At 44.8% G+C, this 18212-nt stretch overlaps 3 protein-coding genes across 9 annotated transcripts in view; 2 read left to right on the plus strand and 1 right to left on the minus strand.

Annotated features, from left to right (window-relative positions):
• MTCP1 (mature T cell proliferation 1) overlaps positions 1-941 on the plus strand; it is a 4519-nt gene extending 3578 nt beyond the window's left edge. For 2 of the 3 annotated variants that reach the window (XM_063313514.1, XM_063313512.1), the window contains exons 2-5: positions 113-292; positions 397-567; positions 679-731; positions 841-941. In XM_063313514.1, the coding sequence (XP_063169584.1) occupies positions 176-292; positions 397-567; positions 679-726 (336 nt within the window). In that variant the 5' untranslated portion in view covers positions 113-175 and the 3' untranslated portion in view covers positions 727-731; positions 841-941. The remainder of the gene's footprint in view (positions 1-112; positions 293-396; positions 568-678; positions 732-840) is intronic. The other variant, XM_063313515.1, reaches the window with a different exon arrangement.
• CMC4 (C-X9-C motif containing 4) overlaps positions 1-6612 on the plus strand; it is a 10116-nt gene extending 3504 nt beyond the window's left edge. For 3 of the 5 annotated variants that reach the window (XM_063313519.1, XM_063313517.1, XM_063313518.1), the window contains exons 2-3: positions 2181-2248; positions 4341-6612. In XM_063313519.1, coding sequence (XP_063169589.1) covers positions 2191-2248; positions 4341-4516 — 234 coding nt within the window. In that variant the 5' untranslated portion in view covers positions 2181-2190 and the 3' untranslated portion in view covers positions 4517-6612. Of the gene's footprint in view, positions 1-712; positions 732-855; positions 1032-2180; positions 2249-4340 lie in introns of those variants that run through there. The other 2 variants (XM_063313520.1, XM_063313516.1) reach the window with 2 other exon arrangements.
• FUNDC2 (FUN14 domain containing 2) lies at positions 6603-17863 on the minus strand. The gene is made up of 5 exons (XM_063313762.1): positions 17701-17863; positions 13959-14109; positions 13337-13412; positions 11290-11427; positions 6603-9957 (listed from the first exon to the last, which is right to left on the minus strand). Exons 1-5 carry the CDS (start codon positions 17861-17863, stop codon positions 9880-9882), a joined length of 606 nt encoding a protein of 201 aa, XP_063169832.1. The 3' UTR covers positions 6603-9879.
• Between the last annotated feature and the right edge of the window lie 349 nt (positions 17864-18212).

The raw sequence follows: 18212 nt of genomic DNA on the forward strand, positions 1-18212 counted from the left end.
TTTTTTTTTTAATCATGCCCTTCACAGTGCCGGGACGCTGCATGCCACTCGGCCTCCCTCCCCAGCGCCGATTCTTTGCAGGACTAACAGTTAATTCCGTATCTTTGCTCAGACGTAAAGGCGGACGTGTAGAAATGGGAACCAAGGGCGGGCCTTCCTAGCAAGATAGCAGGGCATGGCAGAAGGCGAGGAGGGTAGCGACGCCCAAGTCCCACCCGTCCGCCTCTGGGTACGACGGATGGGCGTCTATTGCGATGAGAACCAGGCAACATGGCTGGTGGCACCGGAAGAGGTAAGCAAGAATGCTCCTGGTCCTTCCCCCCTCTGCCCAGGTTGACCAGACTGATTTTGGCTCGAGCTTGTCACCACTCCTTTTTGTGCTTCTCCCTCCTCTAGGAAGGTGGGACGCTGAAAGCCCGGATCAGAAGAATCCCTGTCCCCCTGGGTGAAGCAGTGCGCCCCAGCCGCCTTCCTGCTTCTCAACTGCCCCATATGTGGCAGCTTTCAGAGGGGCAGCAGTACCGGGACAGTAACTCCCGCATCTGGGGCATTGAACACCACTTAATGGTAGGTTGCCTTCCGCAAACTAAACCTTGCTCGGTCAGAATTTGAGGAAAACTGGTCCCGACAATCAGCCGCTTGCTGGGATGCCATAAATGCTTCTTTGGGTCCTTGCAGATCATGGGAGTGGAAGAGCTGCTGTTGAAACTCCTGACAAGCAATTAGATCTGGTGAGAGTCTTTCTCCTCTCGTCCCCCGCAACCTTCCTCGCCTTCCTATTTTTATTTTTCGCTTTGTTTTACTCATGGTGGTTCTTTCATGCTGGTTTTTGTCTTTCAGGAGCTGCAACTCTAGGATGGTGTCCTGTTTGTTTTTTATGTGTTAACTCCTAGCACTAAAAATGCCGCTGCCCCTGAGGCAGAGCATGGCGAGCAGCTCTCTTAACAGCCCACAACAGCATCACCCAAGAGCTTAGGACAGGCAGTCGAGAAGCGTGCCATGGCCAGTTGAAATCAGAGGGGCAGTTTTAGGTAGGCAGACTGGACCTGACCCGACCCCGCTGGAAAGCTGGTCAGAATGCCATGATTAAGGGTCAAGTAGTCAGCAGCGGCGATGGCCCTCACCTTCCTGCTTGTGGAGCTTCCCGGAAGCATGGGGGGCAGGGGGAGGCCGAGGCAGAAGGCTGGCCCCTGATGGACCTGGGCCTGATCCATTAAGGCAGGCCATGCCTTCTTCCTGAATGAACTGCCTTGAAAAATACTCTGCTCTTGTAATAACCAAGGATGTTGTGTGTTTGGTTTCTCATTTTACTAATTTCTGGCAGCATCACCAGGGATTACATTGTTCCCTACATGTTTTCACAAGGCCAGTGACTCAGAGGGGAGAATCTAGTCTCCAAAAAACAGCATGTTGGGGGCCTCCCTCCCTCCTTCCTTCCCAAGGTTTCCCTGTTCATGTACAAGGAACTATCATTCAAGTTCCCAGGCAACATAGTTTCTTTAACACACGCAGTCCTTTAAGTGCATTAGATTTCGTCCTTTAAGTGCATAAGTTACCCAGCAAGTTTGTTTAATGGTGTTTGTAATAAGGGAAGGCTGTCTGGGGTGCCAATGTGTCTTTCTAAGTGTCATTCCAAAATTTAGGGTGCAGCCTATAGCTTATCTGTTGGCAAATCCCAGGACCCGCTCAAGGAGAGATCAGCTCTCTCTGGCTTGGTTTATGTGTTGTGCTAAGCCGAAGCAGTTTGTTTGGTTCTGACTTAGTCTAGGATATGAAGTTAATTATTGTAATGGTGGTTTATGGCTTTGCGGCATGAATCCATCAGAGGCTTTTTTGGCTGAGCGGGTTTGAGTAAACCAGGCTTAGCACGTTGTAATCCTTCTAGAACTTTCTCCATCCAATGTTATCTCTTGCTTGGCAAGCTCTGGGGAAGGCAGAACTCATCTGTGCTGCACCGGCTCTCTCAGGTGGAAAGTGGGAGTTTGACAGGTAACCCTTTTCATTGCCCAAGAAAATGGACTTAAAAGAGGATGAAGAAAATCCTTGACTGGCTGGATCCTATATGACCAAATCCTGGAATCCGGGGGTGGGGGAAATGAAGCTTCTTTTAGATAGGGCCTTAGGAAATTTTGCCCTTCATTTCACCAGGATAATATTTTCCTTTCTGATTTTTGTTTCAGTTCTCTGGTTATGGCTGCAAAAGATCCTTGTAAGAAATATGCCTGTGAAATCCAGAAATGTTTGCAAGGTAAGCGGCTTCTCTTGGTTTTCTTGTACTTGAATTACTGGTAAATAAATAGATGCCCTTTCCCTGCCCTTCAAAGCATTTTTTTTTAGAAAATACGGTTTAAATGTAACCAAAATAATAACAATAGAAGTGGAGGACAGAAAAGCCTAATTTTAAAATTCATACTGATTAGTCAAAATGATTTAAATCAAGATGGGCTATCTATGGACTGTGTATGATCTCCCAGGAATCCATCTGCAGCCCTTAGACCCTGCTGAGCTGGTGAGGCTGAAAGAGATTGCTTCTGGAATGAACAAGATTTCTTTCCAGGTTTAGCTATCCATGGTCATCCTAAACTAGCGGAGGAGTTCTTTTTTGCCATGTTTTTCCACCTTGCGCTCTTCCCTTTATGACCTACTGTATTTTAATAACACTGAAGTTCTTCAGGAGAACAAAATGCTACAGGCACCTGATCTGGTCTATACCTGTGTGAATTTCTGATGCTCTGTGAACAACCACCTCTTCTAAAACTTTGCTTTGAGCTGCCAAAAGGCAACTGGCAGGGCTGCATCCTGATTTAGCTGCAAGGTGTCATGAGTAAGGATGGCGAGCAGGGGGCTCCCTTCCAGACTGTTAAGCGCATGCGTAGCACTGAGGAATTGGTGAGCCATTCCAAGAGGCACAGAGTGGGACCGCCTTAACCTGCGGGGTTTATATGGCTGGGTTTTTCCCACGCTTGTTCAGTTTGTTAGGATTACTGTTATGTATGAGCAATAAAACATTAGAGACCAGATCCCTGTCTCAGAGTGTTTCCTGGGAGTCAGGACACAAGGGGATTTTTCCTCCTAGCATTCTGTCTGAATTGGGCTTCTTGTTACGTGATTGATAATTCAAAGAAATAGCTAACCAGGAGAAGTCTGAGAGGAGGCTTGTTCCTGCTTTGCCTGAAAGGAGATTTTAGTGTAATTAAAACAAGAAACACCTTAAAATTACTTCCTTGCAGTAAGACAAACTGAGTTATCACCAACTATTTAATTAGAAAACAAAACAAGAGAAAAGAAAGTCTCACTATGTAAACTGTAGGCAATATACATTGCCACGATGTCCTGAAATATTTCGTTTTACTGCTATCCTGGCTCTTCGTTAATTTTTAGTAAATGCCAAATGATAGCCTTAAATGAAAGTCTTCATCCTAACATCAAGCACTGTATATCATCACTGAACTTTGAACTAACCAATTATTTTGTGGGGATGGAGTGCCTGTTTCATCTGAATTTACATCAATTTATGGCATTTGTATACATATAATCAGTGTAAATGGGAGTAAATCCTTGATTGAATGAAAAAATTCTCAGTGAAAAGGATGTGAATCCATTAAATGAGGGTGAAGTGAGGTTGCAGGTACCATCAGCGACGTTCATTTAAATCAGTGTTTCTCAACCTTGGCAGCTTGAAGATGTGTGGACTTCAACTCCCAGAAGCATGGCTGGCTGGGGAATTCTGGGAGTTGAAGTCCATACATCTTCAAGCTGCCAAGGTTGAGAAACACTGATTTAGAAGGAGTTATACTCAGCTTTTATTGTACTTGAAATTGTTCAGATACTTTCTAAGAAGTCCAAGACTGGGGAAATTTGAAGTTTTGTTTCCTTAATTTCTGTAAAGATTTTGCTTCTTTAAGCTCAGAAGAGGAAGTGAAGAGCAAAGACCTCTGTTTGTGCAAAGAAGACCAAGGTTGAGAAGCAGCTCAAGGGATCCTTTTAAAGCAGAGGTAGCATTCTAGGGACCACATTCTTAAATGTGAAGAGTCTTAACTGCAGCAGGTATAGATCAAATAAATAGCAGGGACAAGACAACTTGATTTCATTTACATTAAATTTGCATCAAATTAAAATTAAGTCTAGTTCATATTACAGTGTAGTCATGTACTTAAATTTTTTTTTTCTTCTTGCGCTGTTGAAAGATCGCAATTTGATTGCAGCTTCTGGAGATCTTGCAACTTTTGGAGATTACGTGGAGTGCTTTGGTTTCTGGCTATATGCCCATTTTAAAGGGGGTTCTACCTGCCCACCTTCCATTCTGCAGCCTGTCCATTTGTCCTCTCCTTTGATTTCAGCAAACAACTACCTGGAATCTAAATGCGAAGCTGTCTTCCAGGAGATGAGACGGTGTTGTGCTCAGTATCCCAAGGGCATCTCCCTCTCTTGCTCAGGCTTTAAGGTGGAGGAGGAGAAGAAGGAGAAGGAGAAGCAGGTACTGGATTCCAGTCGATCTCACACCCTACAGCCCTGAGGAAGCCATTCTCCGGGAGGGGAGAGCAGCCTTACCTACCGTCTACGTAGCTACCGCGCTATACCTCATTTGTCCTCCTTGCATCGGAGAGGTACTCCCAAGATGCAAGCCAGCTCCTCTTCCAGGCACTTGTGGAAACCAGAAGACCACAGCCGGTCTGTCAAAGAGTAGAGCTCCTAGCACTTTTGCTGTCAAGCTGTGTTACTGTAGCCTTATTGTAAAGTAGATTGGAGTAGAATAACTTGGTTTGTGAATGTTCCGTGTCATCTGTTCTATTGTCCAGAATAGCAATATTCTACTGGAAGGTGAAATCCAGCCTTTTCGCTGGATGTCAGGTTTCAGACAATCTTGTTACGTGTGGTGTGTAAGCTAGTCCTTTGTTAAACTGCAAAAACGTTACTCTTGCGAAGTCATCATTCCTCACTCTGTCCAGAACTTGTCCTCCTCCACAATACAGGAATAGAAGGTTGGCCACTGAAGCCCACAGAGCCCACTTTTTAGCTCAGCAGTAGGTTACCTGACGTGCCTCAGTTTTCTCATTGGCAAAGTAGGGTCAACCACCTGGTTCTCTGGACTTGGATTCCGTAGCAGTCAAATCCAATTGCACAATATTGATTTATGTAATGCTGTGGTAGAAGCAGCTGATTTCAGGGACAGCTACATTGTGTGATGTGACCTCCTTTCCCTGTTTGTAAAGCAATAGACACTTTGTGGAAAGCTAGAGTTGAAAGTGGTATTTTTGAAATCCAGCGTTTTGCTATTTGTGTGGATGAAACCCCATTTCTATGAATGGAATGGGAATGTGAGTGTAGCACCTCTTTCCTCTTCATCCCCACCCCCAATTTAGACTTTAGTTTAATGGTTCCCAAGGGATTTTGAGCACTCTTTACTACTCTTGCTATTCTGTATCTAGTACCTCCTCAGTGTTGAAATCATCTCAAGACAACTGCAATGTGGTATACGCCATAAGCAGGCATTAGCAAAGCTGGTGGAACAATCTCTGTTAAGATTCTTTTAAAAGACCCTGCTGCAATTCAGTAAATACATGATCCACATACGGGTATGATCATGTCATCTTGATATCTGGGGTCCAAGAGAACAAACTTCTTTTGAACTGCCTTTCTTGGCCATGGATAGGATTATGCTGAAGGTAGGACAAAGTAACTTTCTCATTTTATAGTGAAGGTCACAGAGAAATGCTATTACATAGTTGGTAAAGTCTGGATTCTTGCCCAGAGAATCCCGTATTCAAATCCGATGACGGTCATGAGCACATTCAGTAGCCTAAGTCAAACCACAGAGCCCTCCAGATAATGTATTTTATGTCTGCCCCTTTATTTCAGTAAGGTGCACAAGGTTATCAGGATTGTTGTAAGATTGCAGAGAGGGGCTTAGCTCAGCAGGAGAGTGCTTGTTTTTGAGATGTGAGGCTCCGAGCTTATTTCCTAGCCTTTCCAAATAAAATTGAAAATGCCCTAGAGTACAATCCTGTAATCCTGTTGTCAGCCCAGTGTAAACCAGATACAGGCATATGCCCCAGCTGCCATGGCCAGAATCACGCGAGTCAACATTTGCTAGGAGGCCATACATAGATAATACTGAGCTGGGTAGACCAGTGGTCTGAGTTGACTGGTATTTTCCAGGTTCGGGAAAAGAGTTATCCGTGGTAGAACACCGTTGCAGATTTAGCCTAGATTTAAGTTTAAAAAATGTCTGTGTGTATTGCAATTTATAGGAAAGAGATCTGTATATGAAATACGAGGGACCCGCTATTTAGTAGAACAAATCAGAGTAGTCAACCTGATGCCTTCCAGTTGCTTGGGAGGCAGTAATTCCAAGAACCTTTGACTGATCATATAAACTAGCCAGCAAAACATCTGGAAAGCATCAGGTTGCCCACTATTCAGTAAACATCAGTGGTCTCATGAGGCTAACAGTCTGAATAATTACAATCGTAGCCCTTTTCCATTTTCCTTTAATTCTTCCAGGCTTAACTGGAAGAGTGCATTAACCCGACACTTGCAGGAGATTTTCCATTATGAGGAAAAGATTTGATGGCATATAGATTTAATGAATAAAAGAGAGACTCCGAAAAACCATTTACTTTTAATTCTTACTTCAAAACATTTGAATACCATATAAAGACATAGAACCATAGTATTCCTGATACAGAGGGCTGATAGCATTTGAATTCAGTTTTGCAACTGTGCCCCACCCAGTTAAATTAGAATTGACCTAATTTCTGTAATGTTTCCGATTCAGACTCCAAAGGGTATATATACAGTGCCAGATCGTAACACCATAAAGCAGTGTTCCTCCACCTTGGCAGCTTTAAGGCAGGTGGACTTCAACTCCCAGAATCCCCCAGCCAGCATTCTCCGGCTGGCTGGGGAATTCTGGGAGTTGACGTCCACCCATCTTAAAGTTGCCAAGGCGGAGAAACACTGCCATAAAGCGATTGTTCCCTTTCATCACACAGTAGTAGTGTGATTCTGGGAAAAAGATCCATCTGTTTTCAGATGTAGATAAGTGGGACATTCATGCTTCTGCATATTCTGAAGATTGAACCCGAAGTGCTGAATAAAAAGATTTATCAGCTGAATATCTTCTATTGAAATTCTTTTAACAGATTATTTTTTTCTGCACTCATTCTGCTTTTTCCCCAAAGGGTGATATTATTCTCTCTTTTGTTTCCAAATAGGTTAGTTGGCTTATTCAAGCTCCCTCTTATGTTTAAAGACTTCTTAGCATGGAAAGTATTTTAGGCATCTTCTAGTTGATAATAAAATCCTTGAAACTAGCCTTTGGCTCAATGAGATTAACCAAATTCCAGGGACCCTTCGGAGATTGTTAAAACCCGTCTTGCAGGAGCTCAGAATCCTACTGCCCAAGGATTACATGACCATCAATTTCCTTTGGGGAGCAGGAATGACAAGAACCCATGATAAGAATACATACAGTCCCACATTAAACCCCTAATCTTGGTTCAACTACTAGCAAAGGCCATTTTCTCAGACTTGACAACTTTAAGACACATGGACTTTAACTCCCAGAACTCCCCAGCCAGGAATTCTGGGAGTTGAAGTCCACGCATCTTAAAAGTTGCCAAGTTTGAGAAACCCTGTAATCAAGACCATGACCAGCCACTGCAAGTCAGAGATGACAATACCTGGTTAAGATGAATCAGTAGTTCAGGTCAATATACTGTAGTAGGAGCATCTTGCCTCCCAGGTTTGAAAGCTATTAGTCAGAATCATCACCTAAAACCAACTAAAGGTATGTCATGGGCTTGTCTTCTAGTTTCGTGGTTTTTAGGCACCCAATGGCAACCCAAGCAGTGGCTAAATACATAAATAAAGTGGGTTCTTTCACCAACTGATTTTAAAATCCAGCGACAGAGGCCGTTTCTACTCAGCAAGGGAAAGGTTTACTCTCTAAGGCAACAAAGTTTCCAGATTATTCAACCTGCCTGAGGAAGGGAAAAAGTATTTGTCAGTTGATGCTGAGCAGGTGGCTCACAATGACTTTGGGTAGTCCACCAGCTACAGTAGAGGTTTTCTCACTAAGAATGCAGTTTTCCTGTCACCTTGCTTCTTTACAGGTCAGGAGATCAGTGATTTGCTGTGAAAGCAAGTTGGCTTTCCAAGTCTGGAGACTCCATTTTGTCAGAATATTAAGCTACAGGTAGTCCTCACTTAACGACCACAATTGGGACCAGAATTTTGGTTGCTAAGCAAAGCAGTCATTAAGCAAATCCAATGCAACTTTATGACCCTTTTTGCGATGGCAGTTAAGTGAACTACATGATTGTTAAGCGAATCATTCCGTTCCCCACTGATTTTGCTTGCCAGAAGCTGTCTGGGAAGGTTGAAAATGGCGATGACATGATTACAGGATGCTGTGATAGTCATAAATGTGAACTGGTTGCCAAGCGCCCAAATCATGGTCACATGACGGGGGGGACACTGTGACGGTCATAAATCAGTTTTTGCAGCACCGTCCTAAGTCTGAACTGTCAATAAATGAATGGTTTTTAAGTGGAGACTACCTGTAGTTGTTTTCCTCTTTTCAAGCTGCCAAGGTTGAGAAACACTGAGCTAGAGGGTGGAGTCTTGCAAGGTGAAACATACAAGTCCTATATATTCTTAGAAACAGTCTTAGGGATGGTGTAAGCTTTCATGGCACTGTTCTACCTACGACCAATGAAAGAGGTTCCAGACCAAGAAAGCTGCTGCTATCCAATAAGGTATGCATTTATAGATACTAAAAAAAAAAAAAAGGCAGCTCTATGAACTAATGCTGTTATCCCACAGATAAGATGGCAAGAACGTCAGCAGAAAACACACACAAAACATGGCAGCTTTCTGCTCAATATCCAATTCCTATAAAGGGAAACAAACGTCAGGCCACGCAGCCCAGAATTTTGCTCCTTTCGTTCTGGGCCAAAGTTAACCCTCCTCAGAGCCCAGGCCGTAAGAAGACCTACCCAGCTCCCTCTTCACCCTGCACCCCACTGCCCAAGAGTTCTGAACCAGACAGAGGAGGCCACCCATATAATTCCACTGCCATGATTCACTGGCCGTTGCTACCAAGACTTGAATTTATCTAAAACTGGTGCCAACTCTGGACTGTCCTCCTGAAGCTACTCCACTGCGGAGAACCAAGTTTTACTTTGGCCATCTCTGCAGGGCTGCGGCGAAAGATGTTTTCCTGGAGAGGCAGCGCTGCCAAGTTTTCCAGACCTCCAGTCAGACAAAGGACTACAGAGAATCCCACTCAGCGGTCAGAGTTTCCATCGATTATTCCAGCAATCCTGTGGTATAAGTAACAGCTCGGAGGAGACCAAGAGGCTGTTTCTCTCAGGCACCAACTTTGCTAGGAAGCAGGGAAGAACAAGCCAACTCTGGATGCCGGTTATTTCAGGACGTGCTCTTGTCCCAGCCTGTTGAGCTGCTTTCTTGCTCTGCTAGGAAGTGCAGGCTGTGCTCTTGACACACAATGAGAGGCACACGAAAGACAGATACTGTGGGTCCTTCCACAGTATTCTGTGTAGTTTACGCCAATAAAAGCGAAAGAAAAAATAGAGGGGAGGGAAGTTCTACACAGCCTGGCACCTCAAGCAGGGATAGAATGCATCCTGCAGATTAATCCAACTTCCCTCTTGTGTTGAATAAAACAGGAGGAACCAATGGGGAAAAAATGGCTAGCTGTGGAGTTTCTGGAGGCCATACTGCAGGCGTAAAAAGAAAGGCAATTCGGGAGGCAGAATGTTTCAGCAGGCCAATCAGGCGGTGGAGGTGGAGGAAACCGAGCAGGAGATGGCCACAACAGCAGCATGTGGAAAGGCAGAACAGGCAGGGCTCCTAAGAAGCCAGGCCGAGCAGGAACCCCCCAACAAAGCCTCCAGACAGGAGAACGTTCTTCTTCAGAAAAAAGATGGCCTAGATTGAGAAAGGAAAAGCTTACAGAGTGGATGGACTTGGGCTCTCCTTGTTTCTGCTGCCGGAGCTACAGGAAGTCCTCGACTTACAACCACAATAGGGGCCAGAAAACTCATTGTTAAGCAAGGCATTGTGTGACCGCACTCGATTTTACAACATTTTTTGCAGCGGTCATTAAACAAATCATGTGGTTTCCCATTGATTTTGCTTGTTGGAAGCCAGCTGGGAAAGTTGCAAATGGTGATCACCTGACCCCGGGACACTGCAACCATCATAAATTCATGCCGGTTGCCAAGCGCCCAAATGGTGATCATGTAACTGTGGCAGGGCACAATGGTTGTAAGTGCGAGGACTGGTTGCAAGTCACTTTTTTCAGTGTTGTCATAACTTCAAACAGTCGCTAAACAAATGGTCATTAAGTCGAGGACTATATTATTAAAAGTCCTCATAAATCAGTATTCCTTTGGGAACAGTGAGGAGACAAAGTTACACACCGAGTAAAGCAAGCCACTTGGATTAGAATGGAGCAAAGGCAGCCCTCAGCAAAACTCTCCTGTCCAGAAATGCCCCCTCCTCCCCCTAAGATTATGCCTAACTCCTTTGCAGCTGGGTGCCTTTATGTAAACTCTAATGAGACTTTTTTTGGCTTGCATTTAGCCTGTTGGGTGAACCTAGCTATTCTGGTTCACAAATCATGATTTACAGTTGAGCAGTTTCTGCACAGCCAACCATTTTTGGTTTGTTCAAAAGTCTGTGGCTAAACAAGCCGAGGTTTAACATGTGTGAGTCCTATCTAATCGTTGATTGATCAGTTCATGGAAGACTTACAGAACAGGTGGAATAAAGATCCCAAAAGCAAACAAAGAGTAACCTCTTATTGAGCAAGACTAATGGCAGTTGTTTAATCTAATGGATTCCTCAAATTGTGATCTGTCAGACCAAATGCGATCTAGCAGACATGCATTGTGGCTGTCCAGATATTTGTCAAAGTTGCTTTGAGGTAGAGGCAGAGGCAGAGGTGGAGTGGAGCAGCCATAGACACACAGATTTGGGAAGGAGTTTTTTTGAAACTCCATTAAGCTTATTTGAGGACTTTCACTGACATGTTTGAGTGTCTTGCCTTTATGCTAGAGAAAACCATCCCACTGATTTTTAACAGTTGTGCAGCTGATACTTGGCTAGGAAATAAAACACAGTCCTGGAGAACTGTGGATTACTAACCCAAATTCTTTGTCTCTCCTGCTCTATTGCATAATTATTCCATTTTTCTTACTTGCACCCCAGCAATCAGCCCCCCCCCCATCTTTTAACAAGCTTGGCCAGCCGTCTCACCTCATCCATTTGGCTCTTCACCTCTGGAGCCAACTTGCTGGAGGTGCTACCAGAAAACTTCAGATGCTTCTTGGCTTTGTTTACATCTCGCTCAACCATCTTCCAGTCAATTTTGATGTATCCTGTGTGGTTTGCAAGCTGGAGCAGGGAAAGGTTTCATGAAGCAAGAGCCTGCATATAAAACCAGGTCTTCCTGAACAATCTGCTCACTCCCCCAGCTGACTCACTTCATGACAAAGAAAGGCATGCATGGTCCAGGGTAACTACTGTTCAACTGGGTCGCTGTACTATACAGAATGCATAGGACTAGTTCAAAGCCCATTTCCTTACGCTACTCACTAACATGGAAGTGGCACTCTGACACAGCGAACTTTTAGAAGCCCTAAAACGTATTTTTGGAAAAAGCCAGGCACAACTGAAGCAAATGTGGCCAATGCCTGCACCCAGCCAGCAAGGTTTAGCAACTGCCTGGTTTCCACAGATTAAGGGCCCACTGAGCCAGTGAATCACTAATCCAGTCTTAGCAACCGGAAAGAAGATCTGCAGAGAAGGTAGAGCCAAGATTAAAGCAGCAGCTGGGGTTGCAAAGAAGATGCATGCATGCCAAATTTAAAATAGAAGAGCTGTTCCTATGAGGTTGATACTTGAAACAGAAGCTAGTTTTGTTGTAACTGTTAATCTTTGTGTGGCTGCCGACAGTGTGACTGTTTTCCGCACTGGCAACCACAGAGCCCACATTCTACACAAGAATGTAAAAAAAAAAAAAAAAGGAACTCCCAGCTGAGAGATAAATAGGCTTGTTAGGGTTTTCTTTTTATTGAAAGCCTGCATATTACTATCTATGATAAGTAGTATCCAGGCAGGATCTAAATCAGAGTAGTAATAATGCAGCTACTGCGCCTCCATATTGAAGAAAACAGTACCCATGTAATTTCAGCTCCTTCATATATTACTTTTATTTCAGTCAACTTTTCCTTGAAATTTGTGGCAGCTTATAGAAGTCCCCCTCTTCCTCATTCTACCCCCGTTTTTCAACCTTGGCAACCTTCAGATGTGTGGACTTCAACTCCCAGAATGGCTGGCTGGGGAATTCTGGGAGTTGAAGTCCACACATTTTAAAGTTGTCAAGGTTGAGAAACACTGTTCTATCCTGATATCAGTCCTGTAAAGGACATCTTGAGCAGAGAGACAAGGACTGGTTAGATCGCCTTGTGGGATTTGTGGCTCGTGGTATTTCAACTCCATCCCTACCTTCATTTATTTACAAGCATAGATATGCTGTCTGCTCCTACGACTCTGGATGGCGTACGATACACAGATCTAAAAACAGCCCAACATAAATATACTACCTCTTTCTGTCCTAATTAAAATCTTTCTATGGAAGAGAAATATCAGTGGATTGATGATCTAACCCCAAACTGACAAATGATCTACTCTAGTGGGGAAGATATTGGTCAAACAGGATGAGGAAGAGGACTTAGCCCTGGGGTACTGCCCACTGGTGGCTGAAGGGCTCGACCTTTCCTCCCCCAGTACCAACTGAAACTTTCTGGTCAGGAGGGAGCAGAACTACCCCAGAACAGGATCTCAAATCCCTGGCCCCTGCAGGCAGCCCCGACGGATACCACCACCTATATCTGATCAAACTGCAAAAGTGGCAGGGGTATGAAAGACCCAGACTCTTCAGCAACCCCCCTAATGTTATCAGACTACAGGGAATGGTCACGGGCTCTACTTTCCTGATCTCTACAAGCAAAGATGTCCCACTGGTAACAGCAGGGCATCCCATGAGATCCACCAGTACGATACTATCCCTGATCAGAACACATCCATAGTCTACAAAGGTTCTGTGTTACATGGATGTTTGTGTGTGTGTCAGTGTGTGTCAGATCTGAACGTACTGCATGGCCAAGTCAAAAAGCAAGAGACTGAAGGGCTCCATTAAACTATCACCCATGAGATAAAACATGAGTGTGAAGCTCCTGCTGAAGACAGATGAGATTCCCCCTTGTGCTGCTGACCACTCCCACGGTGAACAAGAACCAACCTGAAGCAGGAAGAAGCCACCTCCTACGGCAGTTGCTGCCAGTTTGCCAACCTTCTGGAAGATGAAGCCAGTGCACCTGCAAGTGAGAAAAAAAAAGGGGGGGTCAAATAAAACAAGGCTACATGAGTGCCAGTTTGGTGTAGTGGTGAAGCACCAGGCTAGAAACCAGGAGACCGTGAGTTCTAGTCCTGTCTTAGGCACAAAGCCAGCTGGGTGACTCTGGGCTAGTCCTTCTCTCTCAGGCCTAGGAAGGAGGCCATGGCAAACCACTTCTGAAAAACCTTGCCAAGAAAACTAGTCCAAGCAGTTGCCAGGAGTCAAAACTGACTCAAAGGTCCACACACGGGGGAAAAAAAAAACTTTGGGAAAACCTTGCCAGGAAAACCGCAGGGACTTGTCCAGGCCGTCAGCAGGAGTCAAAAGCTGACTCATAGGCACAAAACAAAACTAAAAAATAAACACCAAATGCAGAACATACCCGTGACTTAAAGCATTGCCAAGGGGTCTGTCTGCAACAAAGTCAATGTTTGAAACCCGGGGATTATGGCATTGCTTGACCGATCGTGCTCATCCACCACCCACCCTCCAATACAAGCACAACCAGCCCCTAGAAGAGCCTCACCATCCTGTGACACCTCCAATCGCCAGCTGGGTGGCCACGTTATATTTTTCCTCACTGGATGTTAAACTCGGCCCAAATAGTTTGCGCCACCACGGTTGGTTCTTCGTGTATTCAGCCAGGTCCAGCACATCATCATCGCTATTCTGCCTCCCTGCAAATCAGTGTAAAATCATAAGGGAAAAGAGAAAATGTCCGTGACTTACAGGAGAGTGACCTCACAGATGGAAGCTAACTCTGAAATTTAAAGAGCAGCAATAATGCAAAAGAAAGTGTAGTGGCAGAAACATACCTTCACAGATGGAATTCACGCATCGGTCTCATCCATGGTCTGTTACCCATAATTTATTGAGTCAATGAAAAATGACATCGTTTGCAAAAAAAGTTGTTGGGGCTCAGGCAGCATGCAAATTTAATAAATAATAATCGAATCACAAGCAAGCCAAGCATATTTTAGCCTAGCATTTGTACGAACTCAGCCTGTGGGAACATTTCAGTGTTTCACGAGAACCAGAAAATGTTAATTAAAAAACAAAACAAAACCCTAAGCTGTGTTGTATAAACACAGTAAACCAACCAAGCTACGGCTGAGCAGAATGGTCCCCTTTCTCTTTATGTGAGTCTTTATAATAAATACAGAAACTTGTCCCTAAAAATAAAAATAACAATCTAAGCATCCTTTAAATGCTAGATGTTCACATCTCTTAAAAGATCTTTCAATTCTTCAGCATTATGTTTGATCCAGTATTGGACAAAAATGTCACTGGAAACTGTTCTCCATTGTGTCAGAGCACTGCTCCACCCAAGCCAGAATTTTCCACTGTGGACATGCCAGAAACTGAACATGGAGTTGAACCTGCCAGACTCAGCTGTTCTGCTGAAGTTTGAGTTTGTCCAGTGAAGTCTGCCTGAAGATCCTAGCTCATTGTTATTCACCACCCAAATGCCTTGAACAGCTCCTATAATCCCTGGTCATTACAGAAATAGCTATGCTAGCTGAGGACCATGGAAACTGCAGACCAATGTGCATGGAGAGTATCAGATTAAGTTACTGCAGTATTTTGAAAATCAGGTTTCAAATGTTTATGGTAAGGGGATGGTTATGCTATCACTTCCAAAAAGGGGTAGATCAGACTAACCTGTCTTAGAACTCTTTACATCCCTATTATGTCAGGCTGTCTGTAAATATATGAGATTAATAGAGATGTATGTAGACAAAGGAGCTTGTAGAACTGTAATAAATATGTGGACTTATTTTATAGACTCCTCTAAAAGGCACTTTCCATTTCTAACATTGTGCATCCGTTTCTGTTACGCATGCACAATTGTTATCATCTTAAATAACAATGCCTATAATTGTATTGGGTGCAAAGCCCAACTATGTTATAGACAGATATAGAAAAGAGCTTTTCATCTCAGCTTCCTTCCAGAAAGTGTTAGCTTGTAGCCAAAAATATGATATGCCACGGTGATCAATGACAGGGAAAAATCCAAAATCACTGAACGCTTAATTAGGGCCAACCAAATAGCTCAAGGGTGCACAAAGTTTGGTGTTCTCCAGAACTTTTCATATGATAAAATTAGGTGTTCTGAAGACTTTGGAAGGTTGCACATTCTTTTGTTCTGTTTTGGTCAGTCCTAATAAAAGATACCACCCAACCATGGATTTTGGACTGCCTCCTGCAGTCCATTTTCAAGCTGCAGAACCGGAACGAGGCAAATTGAGGTTCTTTGCTTTCACCCACCAAGTTAGTGGATTGCTAACAGGACTAAGTTATAAGATAATTTTCAAGGACAGAATCTTTTAGTGCAGCCAAGCGCTATGTAACTGATACCCAGGATGCAGCTATGTCAGATGCCCAATTTATACATGCAAATGAGTAACGTCTGATAATTGGTCACACTCTCTCAGCTCAACATACTTGGCAGGACTGTGTACGCAACCCTCTTCAGCCCCTCACCAGAGCAAAATAGAAGTATAAATAAGTAAAATGAATTTCTGAAAAAAGGAACGTTAGTGGGGAAGGCCAGTAACCTATCATTAGAAATGGCTTCTGTATCACTAATGAAAATATATGCAATTTTATTTTTATTTTTTACTACGCATGCTCCAAGGATGAGCATGCTCCAGGGAGTGAAATAAAAGCAAAGTGAGAGGTTTTGTTATTTCCAGATACAGATCTGGTAGCTTAGTTGAAACAGGCTGAGAAAGAACAGGACTTTAGGGTTGGGATCCCCAAGGGTGGACTGACTAAGTGGTGGCAGTTTCTCTTTCTCCCAAAACTCCACTTCGGACATGGCAAAGCCACAGGTAGGACATAACAGCTCTGGTCAACACAACTGATATTAAAAATGCAGGACCTGTAAAAAGGAAGCCTAGAACTCCCTAGAACAGTGGTTCTTAAACCGTTTGACCCAATTATCCCTTTTCCTGGTCTCGAATAATGAATGCCATTACCCCCACAAAAAAACCCAAACTTTTTAAAACAAGCGTCTCAGCAGCAGCAGTCCCAGACTGGATCCTGGGCTCACAAACAAGCAATTCCAAATTGCTCCATTACCCCCAGGTATGCCCCAATTACCCCTTTGGGGGTAACTGCCCCAAGTTAAAGGATCACTGCCCTAGAGAATTACGGTGAGGATAAAATGGGCAGGGGAATGTCCTGAGTTGCCATGAGAAAATGTCTGAGTATTAAATAAACGCAAGAGATGGATGTTTCATTTTGATGTTGTACAAAATAAAGGCAGAATATAATAATAATAATAACAACAACAAAAACAAAAACAAAAACAACAACCGCTGCCAGTTTGATGTAGTGGTGCAGGTGCTGGCCTAGAAACTAGGAGACTAGTCCCACCTTAGGCATGAAAGCTGGCTGGGTGTCCTTGGGCCAGTCCCTTTCTCTTAGCCCAGCCCACCTCACAGGGTTGTTGTTGTGGGGAAAAGAGGAGGAGGAAGGTGTATTTGGTATGTTCGCCACCTGGAGTTACAATTGTGCTTCCAAGTTTACATACCCCTTGAAGAGTTTGTAAGGCGTGGACTCTTTTGTAAGTAAACATGAGTGATAGACAAAACACATTTTTAAAAATTAGTAATGTGATTCCAATTAAACTATTAGGCACCACAGAACAGCAAGAGCAAAGGATATGTAAACTTAGGAGCACAATTGTACGTATCGATGTTTCTCAAACCTGGCAACTTCAAGACATGTGGACTTCAACTCCCAGAATTCCCCAGCCAGGAATTCTGGGAGTTGAAGTCCACATGTCTTAAACTTGACAGGTTTGAGAAACACTGGTATGTATGCATGCATGTATGTGTATGTATGTGTATATATATATATATATATAAAGTGCAACAACAACAGAAAATAATAATTTCGATACCTCTAGGACCATACAAGGAAATGGATTTACTTCACCAGCTTTCAAGGGAGCCTCCCTGACTGCATTTTCCTCCCCGCACCTGGCCATTCTCCTAACAACCCTCTAAGGATGGACCAGCCAGCGGGCGTAGAGGTGTGCCGTCATCCCCCACAGGGGGCGGGGATGATGTGTGCTATAGTCCAACAGACACAGAAGGCACCAGCAACGCCAGGCACCTTCAAAGACCCCTTCCTAAAAGCGGGGGGGGGGAGGCCCGAGGGGCGGAGCCAGCTGACCGACCCTCCTCCCCCTCCCGTGGTGACGTCACTCCCACGGCCTCCCCTCCACCGGCGGGGGAGGGGCGACGAGGGGCCCTCACCTGGCATGCTGGAGTGGAGCCGGCGCTGCTGAAGCTGCGCCCGCCTCCTGCGCTTGGCCTCCTGCTCGAGGCGGATGAGGGAGGAGCACGAGTGAGCGCCGCTGGCGTAGGTCGGCACCACCTCTTCCTCCTCCTCCTCCCCGGGGTAGGCGGACCCCTCCATCGCGCTCCGGCGAGCGCATGCGCGCTCTTGCCGGCGCGGGGAGGGTCCCGAGGAGCCGCGTCTCCCGATCGCCCGCGGCGCTTTGTTGATCACCTAGGCGACGGCCTCGTGGGCGGGGCTGAAAAAACTCCTCTGTGGGAGGTGCTGGTGGTGTCATCGGGCTAGGCTCCGCCCCCATGCTACGAAAGAGGGACCGAACTTTGACAGCCCGGCAGGGAGGCGTGTAACCGTTCCCGGGTCTTGGCATTTTAATGCCTCTGAGCATGCGCAGAGTTTTTCCTCTTCTCCCTACTGTGCCGCCGAACGTCATCCTGGTTATGGTGCTGTTAAGGCCGTACGCCGCTGCGTG

The sequence above is a fragment of the Candoia aspera genome, chromosome 12, assembly GCF_035149785.1.
Source record: "Candoia aspera isolate rCanAsp1 chromosome 12, rCanAsp1.hap2, whole genome shotgun sequence".
Taxonomy (NCBI): Eukaryota; Metazoa; Chordata; class Lepidosauria; order Squamata; family Boidae; genus Candoia; species Candoia aspera.

Coding starts and splice junctions, on each gene's coding strand:
- FUNDC2 (XM_063313762.1), bottom strand. CDS start 17,863: ATGGAGGGGTCCGCCTACCCCGGGGAGGAGGAGGAGGAAGAGGTGGTG. Junction 14,110..17,700: donor GCTCCACTCCAGCATGCCAG/GTGAGGGCCCCT, acceptor ACTGATTTGCAG/GGAGGCAGAATAGCGATGAT. Junction 11,428..13,336: donor GTGGCTTCTTCCTGCTTCAG/GTTGGTTCTTGT, acceptor TCCCTGCTCCAG/CTTGCAAACCACACAGGATA.